The sequence below is a fragment of the Plasmodium yoelii genome, assembly GCF_900002385.2.
Source record: "Plasmodium yoelii strain 17X genome assembly, chromosome: 13".
NCBI classification, from domain to species: domain Eukaryota; phylum Apicomplexa; class Aconoidasida; order Haemosporida; family Plasmodiidae; genus Plasmodium; species Plasmodium yoelii.
In genome coordinates, this window is record NC_036185.2 from 947426 (window position 1) to 966163 (window position 18738).

Genomic DNA, 18738 nt, shown 5'->3' on the forward strand with positions numbered 1-18738 from the left:
GTAAATACTTTTACAACACTTCCATTCATATTACTATCATTATATATATATATACACATAAATAAATATACTAATATAATATTTTTTGTTTTAAAAAAATAATATAAAAAATATTAATATTACATATTTATAATTAAAACTACAACATTATACACTAAATTATACTAAATATTTTTTTTCTTAAAATTTATTATACTGAAAATAATTAAGAGTAGTTAATTGCCTTATATGCGTATAAGCTTAGTTTTTGCTTTCCTATCATGTGTATATTTATATTTTTTATTTTTTTTTTCTCTAAAATGCAGATCATTCATTATATATACACAATGTAATATATATTTATATACACAATATAATATATATTATATACACAATAATAATATATATTATATACCAATAATAATATATATTATATACCAATAATAATATATATTTATATACACAAAATTTTTTATAGCACAAAAAAAACGTTTACATGTAAATAATTTTTTCAATTTAACGGTTTTAGTTTAATATATAATTTTTTTTCTTATGTATATTTTAAACAATATAATATTTATTGTAAATGAAAAACACCATTTTTTTCCTTCTTTTCCATTATTTATTTTTTTTTTTTCATTTTCTTTCCTTTTCTCTCAGTGTATATATTTAAGTTATATACTGAAATAAAATAACTGCTTTAGGAATTAAAAAAAAATAAACTAAAAATTCTTTTAATATAAACATTTCAGAGTAATTAAATAAATCGAAATTATTTACAAAAAACAAAAATATAAATTAATGATTATATATATATTTATATTTATTTGTTTATATATCAAGTTTTACCTTTTCCATTTCTTCGTTAATTATCATTTTATTTCTTTATAACGGAGAAATATATATTACAAAGAATTTCACTCCATTACCCCTCCCCCCGTTTTATTATATAAACATTTTATTAAATATATAAACATGCATGATATATAATATATGTGTTTTAGATTGTTTATAACTTTAAGATTTATAATAAGCGCTACATAAATTAATATTTTTATAATAAAAATTTATATACATACATATATGAATTTCCTACTATTTCCTGAGCGTTTTTTAACTTTACATATTATTACCCTGTCCTATATATTAATTTTTTTTTTATATATATAATTAATTTATTCTATATTTTATTATTGATATATTTTTTCGTTTTCTCTTTTCCTTTTTTTGTAGAACATAACATGTACGATTAAAAATTATATTGTATTTTATAATTCTATAACATGATGAATTACTGTATAAGAATTATGCACACTTATGTGTTTATGTATATTATATATATCCTTAAATAATTTTTTATATTTCGAATGATTTTCATTATAATAACAGTGGTATATACATTTAATTAATATACATATATATATCTTTGTAATTTCCGTTTTATTGTTTGTTTTTTCTATATTATATATACACATATACATACACAAAATTTATTTTATTCGATATTTTTTAAACTCTATACATATATACTGTTCTATTTCTATAGGGTAATAACATCATTTCGTTTGAAGCATTTTCTATGTTATTATCATATATATTACATTGATAACTAAATAAAATTATGTATATTTATATAGAACATATACAATATTATGTACATGTTTCTCGATATTTTAGATTGCTCCAGTTTTGAGTTATTGTGTTACCAATATTAAAAATTGTAATATATGTGTGTATGTAGTTTTTTTTCTCCACAGAAAATTGAAATAAATTATATATTTTTTTTTTTTTTAATTACATCCTTAAATTATTTTCCATAATTATACAAATATAAAATAATAATAGAAAACGAAATGGATGGAATTACAAAAGAATAGGGATTAGTATTATTTAAATGCCCTTGTTAATAAATAAACATTTTATACTTGTTTTTATTTTTTGAGGTGATTGTAATTTATGAATTTATTATGAATAAATTTTGTGTCTTTAAAAAAAAAAAAAAAAAACATAAAAAATGGGGGTTGCATTAAGCAAAAGAAAGAATAATCCAGGTAAGACAATTCAAACGTGTTTATATATATATGCATATTTAATTGTGTAGATGTTTATTATTTCAATTCAAAAATGCATTGTATGTATATGTTTTATTTATTTTATATTTATAGCTTGGTATTAATCGATTTTCCTTTTTTAACATTTATGTTTTTGTTTATTTTTTTATACATTTTCCAATTTTAGATAAAAATCTTAAAAATGATTCGTCGGAAAATAAAAGGCAAAAGAAGAATGATGAGCATGACTCTAATTTGGAATTTATAAAAAAATACAAAATAATAAACAAGATTGGAGAGTAATACTTTTTTTTTTTTTTTTTTTTTTTTTTTTCATTTCCCATTTGAGAAACTTGTGTGCATGCTATAATAAATGTGTCCAATTTCGTCTCAGTTGTTAATTATGCATTCCATTGTTAATTATCCAGCCTGTTAATTTTTTATTCGTTTTTTTTCTATTACAGTGGAAATTTCTCAAAAGTATTTTGTTGCCGAGGAGAAAATAAAAAAAAATGCGCTATGAAGGTTAGAAAGAGCACATAAAAAAATACAAATAAATATTAACAACAATTTTGATAAATAATTAGTATAGAATGATAAACATTTATGTCTGATTGAACTAGGAATATATGTCTAACATTTTAATTTCAATGATGCTACATATATATTAATATTTTCTTTTTATTTCAGTTAATGTGCTGCCCCTTAAAGAAAACTTCACATTATAATTGCTTCAAGCGTGAATTATTTATAATGAAAACGATAAATAATAAACATCCATATATTGTTAAAATTCTTGATTATCATGAAAAAATTTGGAAAAGTTAGAAAAAAAAAATAACTAATTTTATATTTATCCATATATTATGATCGAACAAATTAATATATACATTAATTATAATTTTACTAATTTTACTAATTTTACTAATTTAATGAATTTTTTTTTTTTTTTTTTTTATTTATTTATAGAATATTATATAGTCAAATTAATTTTAGAATATTGTGAGGGAGGAAATTTATTTGAATATATAAAAATAAATGGAAGCTGTACTCATTCTGAAGCTAGAGTGATCATAATTAAGCTAGCCAAAACAATACAATATATAAATTCTTTAAAAATTATGCACAGAGATATTAAACCCGAAAATATTTTACTAAGAACTAAAGATAATATAAAAAGTGTAGTTTTATCCGATTTTGGGCTAGCTAAAATTACACCTTCAAATCAGTCTGTTGTTAAAAGTAGATCTGTGTGTGGAAGCGATTTTTATTTAGCTCCAGAAATTATAAAGAATAAAGAATATGGAATAAAAGTATGCAAGTTTTGTTTTTTGATAATACACATATATTAATTCAAATGCAATATTTATACTTATATATAAATGGACAAATTTATGTTTTTATTTTATTATATTTTATTATATTTTATTTTATTTTATTATATTTTTTTTAGATTGACATTTGGAGTTTAGGAGTTTTAATTTTTTTTATAATAACTGGAAAAGTACCCTTTACAGGCAAAAATGCAAATGAGCTATATAATAACATTCTTAAAGCAAATATTCCTGAATTGTAAGCAAAAAAAGAGATAAGAAAAAATGCAACACAAAGCAAGTGTATATATATATATATATTTATTTATTTTTAAAAGGGTATATGGGAAATATACATATGTATATATTCGTCTTTTTTCTTAATTTTTTTAGACTATCCAAGGAAAAATCATTGAACATCCAACCGGGGTTAAAAAATTTATTAGAAAACATTTTAGTGCACGACCCAGAAAAACGATTTAGTGTAATACAATAAAACAATGACAATATTAATATATAATTTAATCTTTTTTTATCTTAATCTTTTAATATTAATTCCGATTATTTTTTAATGAATATATTATAAGTCTTACACTTTTAGTTATATACATATTTCCATTTCCTGATTTTTTTTTTTTCACATTTTACAGTGTTCAGATATTTTAAACCATCGGTGGATTAGAGGAACGCTTACAAGTTGTGAATTTAAAATTTTTAATTCGGCTTCTTATATAAAGTAATTTCAATTAATAATATATACCACCACTTATGGCATGCACACACATATATATATATATATATACATATTTATTTATATTTATTTATATATATACATATTTATTTATATTTATTTATATATATATAGTTTTGTTTTCATACTATATGATACTTTTATCTTGTTTGTATACCCCATTTTAAAATACCATTTTTTAATTATAAAATTTTTACAGAAAATTAAAGTTAGACAAAAAAAAAAGTTTGCCTGATGAGCCAAAAGAAAACCAAATAATAAACAAATCATTTGAAAAAGAAAAGGATTCCATTGCAAATATGAAAAAGAAATATACTTTTTTCTTAAAAAAAATTACAAATTAGTACATTTTTAATAAAAATAAAATAAATATACTAATATTTTTCACATTTTTTATATTTTACTAAATTTGAATTGTTGGCCTACTTATAATGTGTATGTACATGTATAGGTTTATATATACATATATATAATAATATAGCTTTTTTTTTTTGCTCAAATATAAATGTATATATTTCCCTTAAATCTTTCAAAAAAATTTTATTTATTATTTTTTTCCATTTTTGGATAATATTGATTTCATAATTTTGCATTTTTTTGTATTTAATAAATATTTGACTATATATTGCGCAGAAACTGGACAAATTTATATATAATTATATATATTTTTGTTTGTATATTTTTTGTGCTAAATTTTTATTAATATATTTTTTTATTTTGATGTTTTCAATTTTTTATTTGTAAATACATTTATAGCTTTTCGCTTTTTTATATTTTTTATATATTTTTTTTTTTTTCTCCTTTAATCGACTATAAAACCTTTGTAATACTTAAAACCCTTCTCTCTACCCACGCTTTGCACATATTGATTTTTTTTGTCAAAATAATCAAATTATTATTATTATTATTATATTATTATTATTACTTGTTACATTATTATTATTTGTTTAATTTATAGGCTATAATGCACATTGATATCATACAAGTTTGCTCATTGGTTATTTACAAAATATTTGAGTAAGTAATTATATATCAAATGCACACATGTATGTATTATAAATTCATAGAAACACTAAAAAAAAATATATATATATATATATACATATACATATATATAGATAAATTAAAAATACAGCAAAATATAAAGGGGTAATAAAAAAATATTATGTTATTATAAAAGCGTGTTATATAAACATGTCCATAAAACGTAACATATAAATGTCACAAAAAAAATATATATATAATATAGCCAAAAAAAGGAATAAAAAATATTTTATAAATTATAGACGCTAACGAATTCAAACAATTGCACATGTCAGAAACATCCACCTGAGATGTATTACCAATTTATATGTGCATGTATATACATATGTTTTCATCATATAATAATATATTAAACATGTATTACTTTTTTTGGATATAAATATATTTTTTGATTTTGGATATTAAGGGGAATAAAATAATTGTAAAAAAAAAAATATCCCTAAATAGATATTATTTAATTTAAAATAAATAGGTAGATATAATAAAAACCTAATTTTTTTTTTGTTATAGTTTAATTTATAATTATTTATGAATTATTTTTAATCGAATAAATTATTAATCATTTTTTCATACCCATTTGTTTCATCATATTTGACATAACCCCACCAAAATCATCCATTTTTGTAAGTTCTTTTAACATATTAACCATATTATTAGCTCCTCCCATATTATTAAACATATTAGGATCCATCATATTATTCATTTTACTCATAAATTGTTTTGGATTTCTCATTAAATTTCCCATATTATTATCTCTTAATCCTAATTTTCCCATTTTTAATACCATTTTTTGTAAAAATTTAAATTGTTCTAATAATTCTTTTATATCTGAAAGTTTTGTTCCTGAACCTTTACAAATACGTATACATCTACTATCATTAAGTGGTTTGACACAATCTAATTCTTCATTAGTCATTGAATCCATAATAACCATATATTTTTTAATTTTATCTATACCTTCTTTTTCAGTTCCTTTACTAATTAGATTGGTACCAAATCCTGGTATCATAGACATAACTTTACTAAGACTTCCCATTTTAAATACATTTTGAAATTGATCATACATATCTCTTAAAACAAATTTACCTTTTGCAATTCGATTAATTAATTGTGGTTGTTTTTCGATATCTATAACTTCTTTTAAAGTGGATACTAATCCATCAATATCACCTAATCCTAACAATCTTGATACAAATGATTTTGCTTCGAATTTTTCAAAATCATTTACATGTTCTCCTGTACCTATAAATGTGATAGGACATCCAATAGCAGATACTGCTGATAATGCACCACCACCTTTTGCATGCCCATCAATTTTTGTAATAATAATACTTCCTACTTTTACAGAATTTTTAAATGCCATAGCTTGATCGTGACAACTTTGACCTATATGACTATCAATAACAAATACAATTTCTTCTGGTTTGATAGAATTTTCGACTTGTTTCATTTCTTCAAATAAATCATTTTCTTGTTTATGTCTTCCTGAACTATCAACAATTATTAAATCATATTTATCTTTTAAAAATGTATTAACACCATCTGTTGCTATTTTTACAGGATCCACTTCAGAATAACTACCATAAAATGGTATTTTAACTTTTGCTGCATTTTGTTTTAATTGATCAAAAGCACCTGCTCTAAATGTATCAGCACAAATTAAAGCAGTTTTAAACCCTTTTTTTTGATAATAATGAGCATATTTTGTACATGTAGTTGTTTTACCACTTCCTTGTAAACCCACAAATAAAATTACATTTCTTTCTCCTTTTTTTGGTACATAGGATTCTTTTTTTCCTTCTAATAATTTAATTAATTCTTCAACTACATATTTTTGAACTAATCTTTTTTTATTATTACCATATGCCGCAGCATTTTTTTCGATATTTTTCTTTATATTACTTTTTATATCCTTCAAATAAATTACATTAATATCTGCTAAGATTAAGGCTCGTACAATTTCTTTTAAACATTCTTCAATAACATTATCATCTGCCACTGGCGCCGCTTGAATTTTTTGAAGTGCACTTGTAAGCTGCGCCCCGAGTTCAGTAAGAACCATTTTGTATTATTTTTTATATATATTGTCTTTATAAATTAATTTGTGCTTTTTATTTTTTTTCGGTTTTTTCGACAACTATATTTCTTTCTGTTCATATAATTATGTGACGAATTCTCGTCTTTGCATAAAAGGTTTATACACTTTTTGGTAATTGATTTATTATTTTGTGCATATAAAAAATAGGCAACAATAAAATCCCTTGAAATAAAAAATATTATATATACATGCATATATTTTTTTTTAGATATATTACGATGTATACATGGAAATCAAGTCTCGTATTATTTTAAAATGAGTGAATTTTAAAAAATATTTAATAAAAAATACAATACATAATCATTAAAATAAGGTGTAAAATATATATTTTCATAACATATTTTACATTAATAATAATAATTTATGTGGAAAAGAGAAACACATGTATATATAGAGAAAAAAGTTGTGTACAATTATTAATTATCAATTGGACCAGAAAAAAATATAATATTAAATTTGTATATTCTTATAAATACGTTCATAATTATTGCTTCTTATGTTGCATTTTTTTTTACGATCTTATTTAATATAAAGCTTTTTATTTTTAATTTATCAAAATTCTCAAGGAGTTATGAGATTTTTAATAATCTTAAATTATTTCATTTGGAGTATAAAAAAAATATCGAAAAGAAACATAAAACGTATTATAAATAGTATATATTGAAATGAATATAAATATAAATACAAATATATTACATGCATACATTATACATAATTTTAATTCCTTCCATTTTACAAATAAGCATGTTTGTTTCTCATCATAATAGAGATCCTAATAAAATAATATGCATAAAATGTATTATATGAATATAAAATAATATATGTTATGTATACAATATATATGGCTATATTATTTTATAAATTTTATATTATAAATATATAATTTTTTTCAATGCTATCTTTGTATATATTTATTTGGATTATTCGCCTTTAAAAAAAAAAAAAAAAAAAAATCCTTAAATATATATGTTCTAATAATTTTTAAATCTTAATTGTTAACAGAAAAAAGGAAAAAAAAAGAAAAAAGGGGGTGGAAAAAATACTGCAATTAAATATGCTCATATCGTATTGTATGAAACTAATACAGCATGACACACTTTGTCAATTCAAAAAAAATTTTTAAATAATTTTCTGATATATTTTAAAGTAAATGAAAAAAGAAATAAATTATATATACAACATATGAACAAATATATATATTTATATATATATATTTATATTTATTTATCATATATATTTTTATAACAATATAATAAAATCACTTCAGCATATGTGAAACCATATTTCATTTATTATGCATGTTTTGGAATTTCCCACTTTTTCTATTAAAAAGGAATAAAAAAAAAACAGACAAATAAAACCTTTCTATTATTTTAATGTAGACTATCCATATTTTTAATTTTTAACAAATTATTTACTATAAATAAAATGAAAAAAAATATTTAAATAATATATTCATTTAAAAAGGGAGAAAATAATAAGGAATATTTTCGTGGAATTATGATTTCATAGACGAAACAACTGAATATGGCCTAAGCCTAAATTGTGAAAAGATAATGAAAATAAATTAAAAAAAATATTTTGATTTTATTTATCAATATTCTAATAAGTATATACAGAATAAACCATAATTATATTTATCCCAAATTTAAGATAAATTAAAAACAGAAAATATATATTTTTTTTTTATAATATACACATTATTATTACTTAATTTTTGAAATGATAAATTATTAATAATGAAAACTGACCAAACTAAGGAATTAACAACAGGTAAAAAAATTATTTTTATAACTGTATTTAAAAAAAAAGACATTTTAAATAGCTCAGCCATTTCAGAAGTGTAACATTATGTTTTGTTTTATTTTTTATTTTTTTTAAATAATAATTGTAATTTTGTTGGAAAATGCAAAATTTTTTACAATTACATATGTATATATATACATACTTACATGACTTGTTAATAAGATTATTTATTGAATTCAGATTGACAAATAAAATATATTTGAGTAAAATAAACGATATTAATAAAATTGATTCTTTCCTATTTTTTCATTCAGGGTTATACGATTTAAGAAACAAGAATGCCAATGAACTCGCAGAAATAATAAAAGCACATAAAGAAAACAAACAAAATAATTTAAGTAAAATTGATAAAGCAATCGAAATTGAAAATATAAAACAAATGAAAAAGTTTGCAGAAAGTCAGGCTGAATGTTTTAATATGTGTAGAATGAGCTTAAAAGAAAGATTTAAAAATGATCTAGAACAATATAAAAATTTGAACAATAATAATAATAATTTAAACTTTGATGAAAATAATGTTATTAATTTAGAAAAAAAATATAATAATTTGGAGCAAGAGCTATGTTTTGATGCCTGCTCGAAAAAATATAAATATTTATTTAATGGGATAGTATGATTAATAGAAAATTAGTGAGGATAGTACTCGTATTGTTTTATAAAAACATTTTAGTGTTATCATATTTATTCCTTTTCTCTTTTATTTTATTTTCTTTTCTTTTATTGGTATATATAAATACATTTATTTGCAACATGGATATTATAACAAGGGAAAAAATTTTATTACTTTATGGATCAGAATATGGAACTTCCTATGATTGTTGTAGGAATATTTTATACGAATTATGCACTAATTTTGATGTGCATTTTTTTTGTTTAAATGATATAAATTTAATGAAATTTTATAATTATGAAAATATTATAATAATTGTAAGTACAACAGGTTATGGGTGCCCTACACATAATATGTCAAAATTTTGGATAAATTTATACAAATGTAATAATATATTTCATGAAGATATTTATTTTCATTTATTTGGATTAGGTGATAGTTCATATGATAATTATAATATTGTTGCTAAAAAGCTAAAAAGAAAATTAATTTCCCTAGGTGGTAATATAGTTAATTATAGCTTAGGAAATTATCAACACAGTTCTATGCATTTTACTAATTTTAATACATGGAAAAATAAAGTATATTCATTTTTAAAAAAAAAATATTATAATTTCGAAATAAATAATACCATTCCTCAAATATACAATATTACAAATTTATCTGATTATGATAAAATAAATAATGATAAACATATGTCTGAATTTTTACCAACTTATGATAATATAAAAAAATGTAATGAAAAGAATAAAAACAAAATTGAGAAAAAATATGACGATTTTAATGTTAACGAATATTTTACAAAATCATTGAAATTAAATAAATTTGAAGTTATAAAAAATAAAAGACTTACAGATGTAACATATTTTCAAGATGTTAGATATATAGAATTAGCAACATCGATAGAGATATTCAATCTAAGCAGTTTAATAACAATACACCCAACATTAGACAAAGATAAAACAAAATCAGTTTTAAATTTGTTAAAAATAAATTATAATGAATATATTATAATTAATCAGCCAAATAAAAATGCAACATGTACAATGAGTACTTATATTCCTATTGGGAAAAAAATAAAAGTATTAGATTTGTTTGTATATTTTTTAGATCTTAATAAAATAGTTACTCCTTTTTTTTTTATATATCTAAGTGAAAGAACAAATAGTGATCTTCATAAAAAAAAGTTTTTACAACTTGGGAATACAAACGATATAAGCGATTATTTTTCATATGTATATCAATATAAAAGATCATATTATGATATATTTTACGATTTTTATAGTTATATTAATATTGATATCCCTTTTCTTCTAAACACTTTACCAAATATTATGAATAGAAATTATTCTATATTAAATGATTCAAATAAATATCGATTTCTTAAAAATTTGAACCTTTATAATTTATATCATTTTTACCTTAATCCTTATTACTCAAATTTTTTATATTATTTAAAAATATATTTTTGTAATAATATGAAAACCCTCACAAATTTTTTCTTATATATTATGTGTAACTATACACAAATTAGTACATATAAATATATAAATATTTTAAAAAATAAAATCAAACCTAATCAAGTAAATAATGTAATCGAGTTATTAATTTGTTTATATCAAACAGAAATAAATCCAAATAAAAAACATATAGGATTATGTTCAAATTATTTAATAAATTCTATTGAGGGTAGCCCATTTATTTATGCTACTATTGAAAATAGCTTACTATTTCAAAATAAAAATATATGGAACTTAAATTATAGAATTGTCTATATTTCTACAGGTGCAGCTTTTAGTAGTTTATTAGCAGTTATAAGGCAAAGATTTCATATATATAATTCAAAGAAAAAAGAACAAAAAAATGAAAATCTTATAAATAGCAAAATTAAAAACATTTCAGAGAATGATCTACTTTTTCTTGGTTTTAGAAACAAATTAAATAATTTTTATTTTGAACAAGAATTGCAAAATTATTTACATTTCATTCATATTTTTATAGCTTTTTCACAACAACCCAATGATAATTTCTTGTATTATAATCATGAATTTTTAAAAAATATAGAAAATAATAACCCTAATCTGAATGATAACTTTTGCTCTACTACAGATCATAATAACATAAGTAATAAAAACTTATTTAATAAAAGTGTTTCAGAAATGAAAGAATTTTTAAAAGATAAAAAAAAAATTTATGTAACTGATTTAATTTCAATGTTACAAAATATTATATATGATTTGTTAATAAAAAAAAATACAATTTTTTTAGTTGCTGGAAAATCGCGTCCTTTCTCTCAAAACCTTTTTAAATTATTAGCTAACATTATGAAAGAAAAGGAGCCCAATAAAACAATAGAAGAAATTAATTTATTTTTAAAAAAAAAAATTGATAAATTTGAAATTATATTTGAATCTTGGTATTAATTAAAGAAAATTGAGTAAATCCAAAATGTTAAAAAAAAAAAAACGCTTGTAACTATATCATTAATAGAATACACACAAATTCATGTATTCCATTTTTTTATATACACATATAACTAGAAAATACAAGTGTCAATATTATATTAATTTTAATTTTTGTTTGTATATTAAATATAATTAAATGCCCATGCACACAATACACAATTATTTAGGCGTAGACATTATGCAATGCCCTTTATATATGCCAACTCATTAAATTATACAAAAAAATGTGGGAAAAAAAAGCTTGAAAATATTATAAGCTACCCACTATTTTCAAGGATGTGCAACTAATGAGAATGTGAAGTTGCACACACAGATATTTGTATATGTGAATATATAAAGGAAAAAAAAATAATACACATTTGCAAATGTTGATAAAATTGCATTATGTAACAGAAAAAAAATTAAAACATTATATGCATTTTAATATATTCGTTTATTATTTTTATGCTTTAATTGCTTTATAACATATAATGTGTATGTTGTTAAAAACACGCAACAAAAAAAAGAAAAATAATTTTGTATATATTAAAATTTTTTTTTTTGATAATATTTATGAATTTTAAAATGAATATAACATGCGATATTTATCGCCTATTTTTTTATAAATAAATTTCTGTTTTCAAAAAAAATTCGGAAGGTAAATAAAATAATAAATATTTGCTTATACCCTTTTTTTTTAGAATTATTTGTTATTCAATTACTACCTATTACTATTGTTTGTCCTTTTTCTTTTTATGGATACTTTTTATCGTCATTTTTCATAAAAAATGTTCACATAACTCACATTTTTTCCTTTCATATGGGTTTTCATAAGTACACATACTACAACATTTGACTTTATTGTTTTTTTTTATGGTATAAGTAATATTACCTTCAGGTACAGTAACATTTTTTTTTTTTTTCGATGATGATTTACTATTACTAAATGTGTTATCATCACTTGAATAAAAGTATTTACTGTCGCTATTATCATCATTATTTTTTTTTTTTTTTTTTTTTTTTTTTTGGCTATTTTTTTTTTGTTCGAGTAATTTCTTTTGATCAGCGACATCAGCTGGAGCTGGAAATTCGTCTATATTAAACGATTTATAATAATTGGAAGTAGAATTTTTTTCAGCCTTATTTTTATCAGCTTTAGTTTTTTCAGCTTTATTTTTTTCAGATTTATTTTTTTCACTTTTATTTTTTTCATTTTTATTAGGGCTTAAAGACAGTAAGTCTGTGTTGGTATAATCTGCGGTTGTATTATTAGTTTTTTTTTTTTTTTTTTCTTCCTCTTTTTCCTTATATTTTGAAGTATTCGATTCGTTTTTTTTCCAATTCAATGGGATATCTTTATTTGAAAGTTCAGGTTTACTATCCTTAGGTTTTGTTTTATTATTTTTGCTTATTAAAAAAGAGAAACTATCGTCATCATTTTTTTGTTTTGGCAAAGGGGGGTATTCTGTATTAAGGACATCATTTTTTGAGTTCAATAATTTATTCTTATTATTTTCAACCTTATGCTTATAAGAATTAATATTTTTATCTTCATCATTTAAATTGGAATTATTATTATTTCTATTATTATTTCCCCTGACATTTGTATTATTTGAGGTGACTGCACTAAAACGAGATGTAGTAGGAATATTACAAGTTCGATCATTACAATTATTAGAGGCTAGAGATGGAAAATCTTCATTTTTATTTATATCACTATTTTTATTTGTATTTATTGTATTAATAATGGAAGAAACATAAAAATATATGTAATATAGTTCGCTAATTTTTGAACTTTTAATAATATTTAAAAAACGATTTCTTAAAGATAATGATATATCATATAAATTTGAATTTCCTTTTTGATCTTCTATATTTTTGTATTTTTCTGATCCTTTATATGTGTTTGAAAATTTATTATAGTTACTACTATTGTTTACAATATTATTTGTATTCCTATTCCTTAATATAAATTCTATATCTTTTCGGATTCGGTAATATTCTGGTCCTGTTGATAAGCATTCTTCTAATGCTCGCGCATTTACAAAATTGCTAAGATCTTTTGATATAGTAGTTAAGGATGTTAAATCTACATCAAGTGCAATTTTTTTTAGTATATATTTTTTATTTTCGTTAGATATATTTACAAATTTATTAACACATGGGTCTTTCTGATGTACTGATAAATAATTACTTATAAATAAATAAAAAAAAGAAACTAAATTTAAATGTGGTTCTACACAATATAACAAATCAAAAGAAACTTTTTTGCAAATATCCCATTTTTGATCATAAATATGGCTTATTATATTATTATTTGGATTTTTATTTTTAAAACATTTTTTTATTAAATTATAAATATTTTCAAGTTCCATTAGATTATTTTTAGAATTTATAACATCAAAAAGGGAACTCAATTTTTCCTTTCCTTTTACATTAGTATTATTTTTTTCATTATTACATTTCATTGATGTGGTATTGTTACTCTTTTTATTTCCACTACTAATTAATGACTTATCATTATTTTTATTTTTCCCATCCATGGTATTAGTATCATTGTCACATGCTAATGTAATTCGTTTATTAACAGCTTCGATATCTTTCCATGTATTATTACATAAGATATGTATGCCCTTTATATTACTGTATATGTTTTCTAATACATTATTTTCAATTTTAAAAAACAAAAAGATTAAATATAAAAACCCATATTTACTTAATTCATTAATATTAATTTTTGTAGCTTCTTCAAATTTATGTCGTAAATTAACCATACTTTTATTATTATTATAATTATATATAGAATCATTTTTTTCTTTCTTATCATTTGAATTGTTAGCATTTTTCTTAGTTTTGCTACTACTTGTGTTGTTAGTAATTTTCCCTAGTATTGTTTTTTTTTCACTTAAGTGCATAAAAAAAAATGAATAATATAGTATAAAAGATCTATATATAATAATATTAAAAAATAAATTTAAATAATGTTTTTCTAAATCTTCTTTATTATATAATAAATAATCAATTTTTTCTATTATGCCATCAAAAAATATTTTAAAAATAAAAAAATTATTTTTTTTTTGTTCTATTCCAAAATCTGTATCTATAACACTTTTTGTTATATCAATTATTTCTTCATTTGATATATAAAAATCTCTATTTTTTTTTTTTAGAATGTCTAAAATATTTACAATAGATTCTAAATCTGTTTTTATAATTTGTAAAAAAATTGTTTTCTTATTTTTAAAATATTCTACAAAATTTATCATTTTTATTTCAATAAAATATTCAAAATACCAAGAATCAGAAAATTTTTTAAAATCATAAATACATTTATAGTTATTTATATCGATTTTTTCTCTGTTATTATCTTCTTCATTTTCATATATATTCGAATTTGTTTTTTCATTATTTACCTGAATAGCATTATTGTTATTTCCATAACTATATGTATTGTTTCTATTATTGTTTGCATTATTTCGTATTTCATTATAAGATGCCCCACCTATAGAAAAGGCTATTTTGTTTCGTTTGCTACTTCCCTTTTCTTCATGTTTTTCTGCTAAATGAAGACACAAATCCATTTTGTTATCAAAAACGACAAATATACATTGTTCGTACAAACAAGGGTGATGTTTTTTTTTATAGTGTGCAAATAAATTATCGTAATCCTTATAAACCTGAAAAAAAAAGGGAATAAATATTATGAAAAAATGTACAAAAAAATTTCATAATTTATATAAAATATAGAAAGACAAAATTTATAAATTTCTTACGTGAAGATGAAGCTGATCATAATAGACAATATCATCAATATCATTTTTTTCTGGTCCTTTAATTTCAGGATTTTTTTTATTAAAACAGAATTTACAAAAGAAATGATATTTATTTATATGATTCATATATGTATCAAAATCGTATAAATAATAAGAACATATATGACAATAAATATGTCTTATTTTATATTTATTTTCTGAAATTTGATCTCCATATTCAATATGGGCTTTAACATATTTTTTAAAAAAAATATTGTATTCAAATAAGAAATTATTATCATTATTTCCTACACATATATCACAATATGTTTTTTTATGTTCTGATAAATGTTTACATAAATCACTTAATCTGTGGTAACAATATTTATCTAAATGTTTTAAATTTGCTATATTATCTAAATTTGTAAAACATGTTTTATAAAATATATCTATAACATTAAAATAATGATCTGTTGATTCTGATTCAAACTCATTTATACGATGAGCATATTTAGTATGTTGATGATATTTATCATATATCGAATCATTTTTTTTACGTAATATATTTTTTTTATTATGTATATATAAATATTCAAAATATTTATTTATTTTATTACTATTATTTAATTTAAATTTTTCGACTTTCTTTTCTTGAACTTTTACCCAATAATCAATACAAGGAGTTAACAAACACACATAACTTGTTAAAAGTGTTGATAAGGTATATATATAATAATATTCATAAAATATTTTTTTTTCTGTGTCTACAAATATTTTTGAGAAAAATGCATATCGTTTTAATGAATTAGCACATCCATTAAGAATATATTTTGTTTTATATTTTTTCCTTTTTATATATTTTTCATAATAATTAAATAAATACATATTTTCACTTTTTTTTGTATTTTTTATTGTATCTTCATTTGATTTAGGATCTTTTTTTAATATATTTCTTAAAATAATAATATCATCATAATCTGATGAAAATATTTTTTTTAATTTATTTTTTTCTAATAAATTGACTTGCTCTTTTTGTGTATCATTATAATTTTTTGATGTTAATTTTTCTATTTCTTCAATATCTTCAATTTCTTTACATACATCTTTACTATATTTATTTATAGTATTTTGTTCGTCTATTTCAATGTTTATATTATCTATTGATTCCCTTTTATCATTTATTTGATTATTTTCAAATTTTCCATTCAATTTAAGTTGTTTTACCGCTATTTCAGATTCGTTCATATTATTATTGTCATCATCTCCCGCTAGCATATCTACTTCATCTGGTTCTAACAAGGTTTGAAGCAAATTATTGTACGTAAAATATGTATAAAAATTATTTAGACAAAAAAATATATATTCATTTCGTTCTTTACAAAAAGGGCATTTCATTTTTTCTTTATCAAATGCATAATTATATTTGTCATTTTTTATATTCCTCCTTGTATCATTTGTTCTGCTATTTTGATGATAAGAGTCATCATAATTTCGGTTTCCACTCCTATCCCTATAGGAATAACTTCTTGAATTAATATAATTATTATTCCTAACATTATTTAGAGCATTTTGTCCTGTTATATTATTATTATTATTATTAGTAGTAGTAGTAGTAGTAGTAGTGTCATTATTTTCATAATTATTTTCTTTAATTTGCATATATAACAATCGATAAAAACATAAGAAACAATATGTATGATTACATTCTTGAATACATACAATTTTAATCAATTCAAAACATAAACTACATTCAATAAATTTAAAATCGAGTTCTACTTTTTTTAAATCGAAATTATTAATTTTGTATTCTTCTTTCATTTCATCTTTTAAACAATAATTTTTATTTTCCTCTTTTTCTCGTATTATTTTTTCGATTTCTGTTTTTATTAACCTATTTCCATTTTTTTTTATATTATCAATTATACTATTATATATAATTAAATTATTTTCAATTCTTAATATATCTGCATCACAATAACTAAATAATTTTCTTATATGATATGAAACGTTAATGTATTTAGAATCATCTACAAATGTGTCTGTTTCATCTTCATATTTCAAAGCATCATACCTTTTGTTATTATTAATATTTGGATTTCGGTTTATATACATTTTAGTATTTTAATATATATGATTGTATGTGTCTCTTCTATAGGATTATCGTTTTTTTTGCTTTTTTTGCTTTTTTTGCTTTTTTTTGCTTTTTTTTGCTTTTTTTTTGCAAATATTTGGTTACTATGCTATTGCCCTTTTTTTGCATTCCTTTATATATATACACTTTATGATTGTGTTATAAACCCATATAGACTTAGCTTTGCTAGCATATTTCAGCTATCTACAACGAGTATAAATATACAGATTGTCGTCTTCAAAAAAATATTTATATATATTTACGCATGTATGTATACATATAGGTTTTTTGAATAAACTGAGCGAAAATAGAAAGTTATATATATATATATTTAAAAGAATACTATAAAATTTGGAAATATTATATATAAATTTGAATTGTGGTATGACTAGTAATTTTACCAAATTTTATATAACTATATATAATTTATTACATTTAAAAGTGTATAAATTAATATTTACATTATTATGAAATTAAATATGGATTTTTGATTCTATATATTTATTATATATATTCTATATATTATTCTTTTCATTCAGTGATTATATATATATATCTTTTTTTAGGTTAATTTTTATGTATTATGAATTCGATTAATTTATGTACTTTTTTTTCCCTTAACAAATTTCAAAGTGTTATAAATGGTATAATTATTTGGGTATAAAATATATAAACCCAACGAAAACAAAATAAATATATAAATAAATATATGGACACTTTATAATTTCTTCAATTAAGATTAATAATTGTTTAATGATT

General features: G+C 20.2%; 5 protein-coding genes across 5 annotated transcripts; 3 read left to right on the plus strand and 2 right to left on the minus strand.

The window, feature by feature from the left end:
• Positions 1-1993: 1993 nt before the first annotated feature.
• On the plus strand, positions 1994-4438 carry PY17X_1317500 (serine/threonine protein kinase, putative; the record flags this gene model as incomplete). The annotated part of the gene is made up of 9 exons (XM_022957062.1): positions 1994-2030; positions 2218-2329; positions 2495-2555; positions 2721-2853; positions 3000-3343; positions 3484-3602; positions 3737-3827; positions 3994-4079; positions 4294-4438. 9 exons carry the CDS (start codon positions 1994-1996, stop codon positions 4436-4438), a joined length of 1128 nt encoding a protein of 375 aa, XP_022813543.1.
• Positions 4439-5697: 1259 nt separating this feature from the next.
• Positions 5698-7200, minus strand: PY17X_1317600 (signal recognition particle subunit SRP54, putative; the record flags this gene model as incomplete). Its single annotated transcript, XM_721881.1, has 1 exon — positions 5698-7200. One exon carries the CDS (start codon positions 7198-7200, stop codon positions 5698-5700), a length of 1503 nt encoding a protein of 500 aa, XP_726974.1.
• A 1775-nt stretch (positions 7201-8975) lies between these two features.
• PY17X_1317700 (conserved Plasmodium protein, unknown function) lies at positions 8976-9658 on the plus strand (the record flags this gene model as incomplete). The annotated part of the gene is made up of 2 exons (XM_022957063.1): positions 8976-9009; positions 9297-9658. The coding sequence occupies 2 exons, from the start codon at positions 8976-8978 to the stop codon at positions 9656-9658; spliced, it is 396 nt and encodes a 131-aa protein (XP_022813544.1).
• Positions 9659-9792: 134 nt separating this feature from the next.
• PY17X_1317800 (NADPH--cytochrome P450 reductase, putative) lies at positions 9793-12075 on the plus strand (the record flags this gene model as incomplete). Its single annotated transcript, XM_721884.2, has 1 exon — positions 9793-12075. The coding sequence occupies one exon, from the start codon at positions 9793-9795 to the stop codon at positions 12073-12075; it is 2283 nt and encodes a 760-aa protein (XP_726977.2).
• An 800-nt stretch (positions 12076-12875) lies between these two features.
• Positions 12876-17960, minus strand: PY17X_1317900 (zinc finger protein, putative; the record flags this gene model as incomplete). The annotated part of the gene is made up of 2 exons (XM_022957064.2): positions 12876-15773; positions 15870-17960. 2 exons carry the CDS (start codon positions 17958-17960, stop codon positions 12876-12878), a joined length of 4989 nt encoding a protein of 1662 aa, XP_022813545.2.
• Positions 17961-18738: the final 778 nt, after the last annotated feature.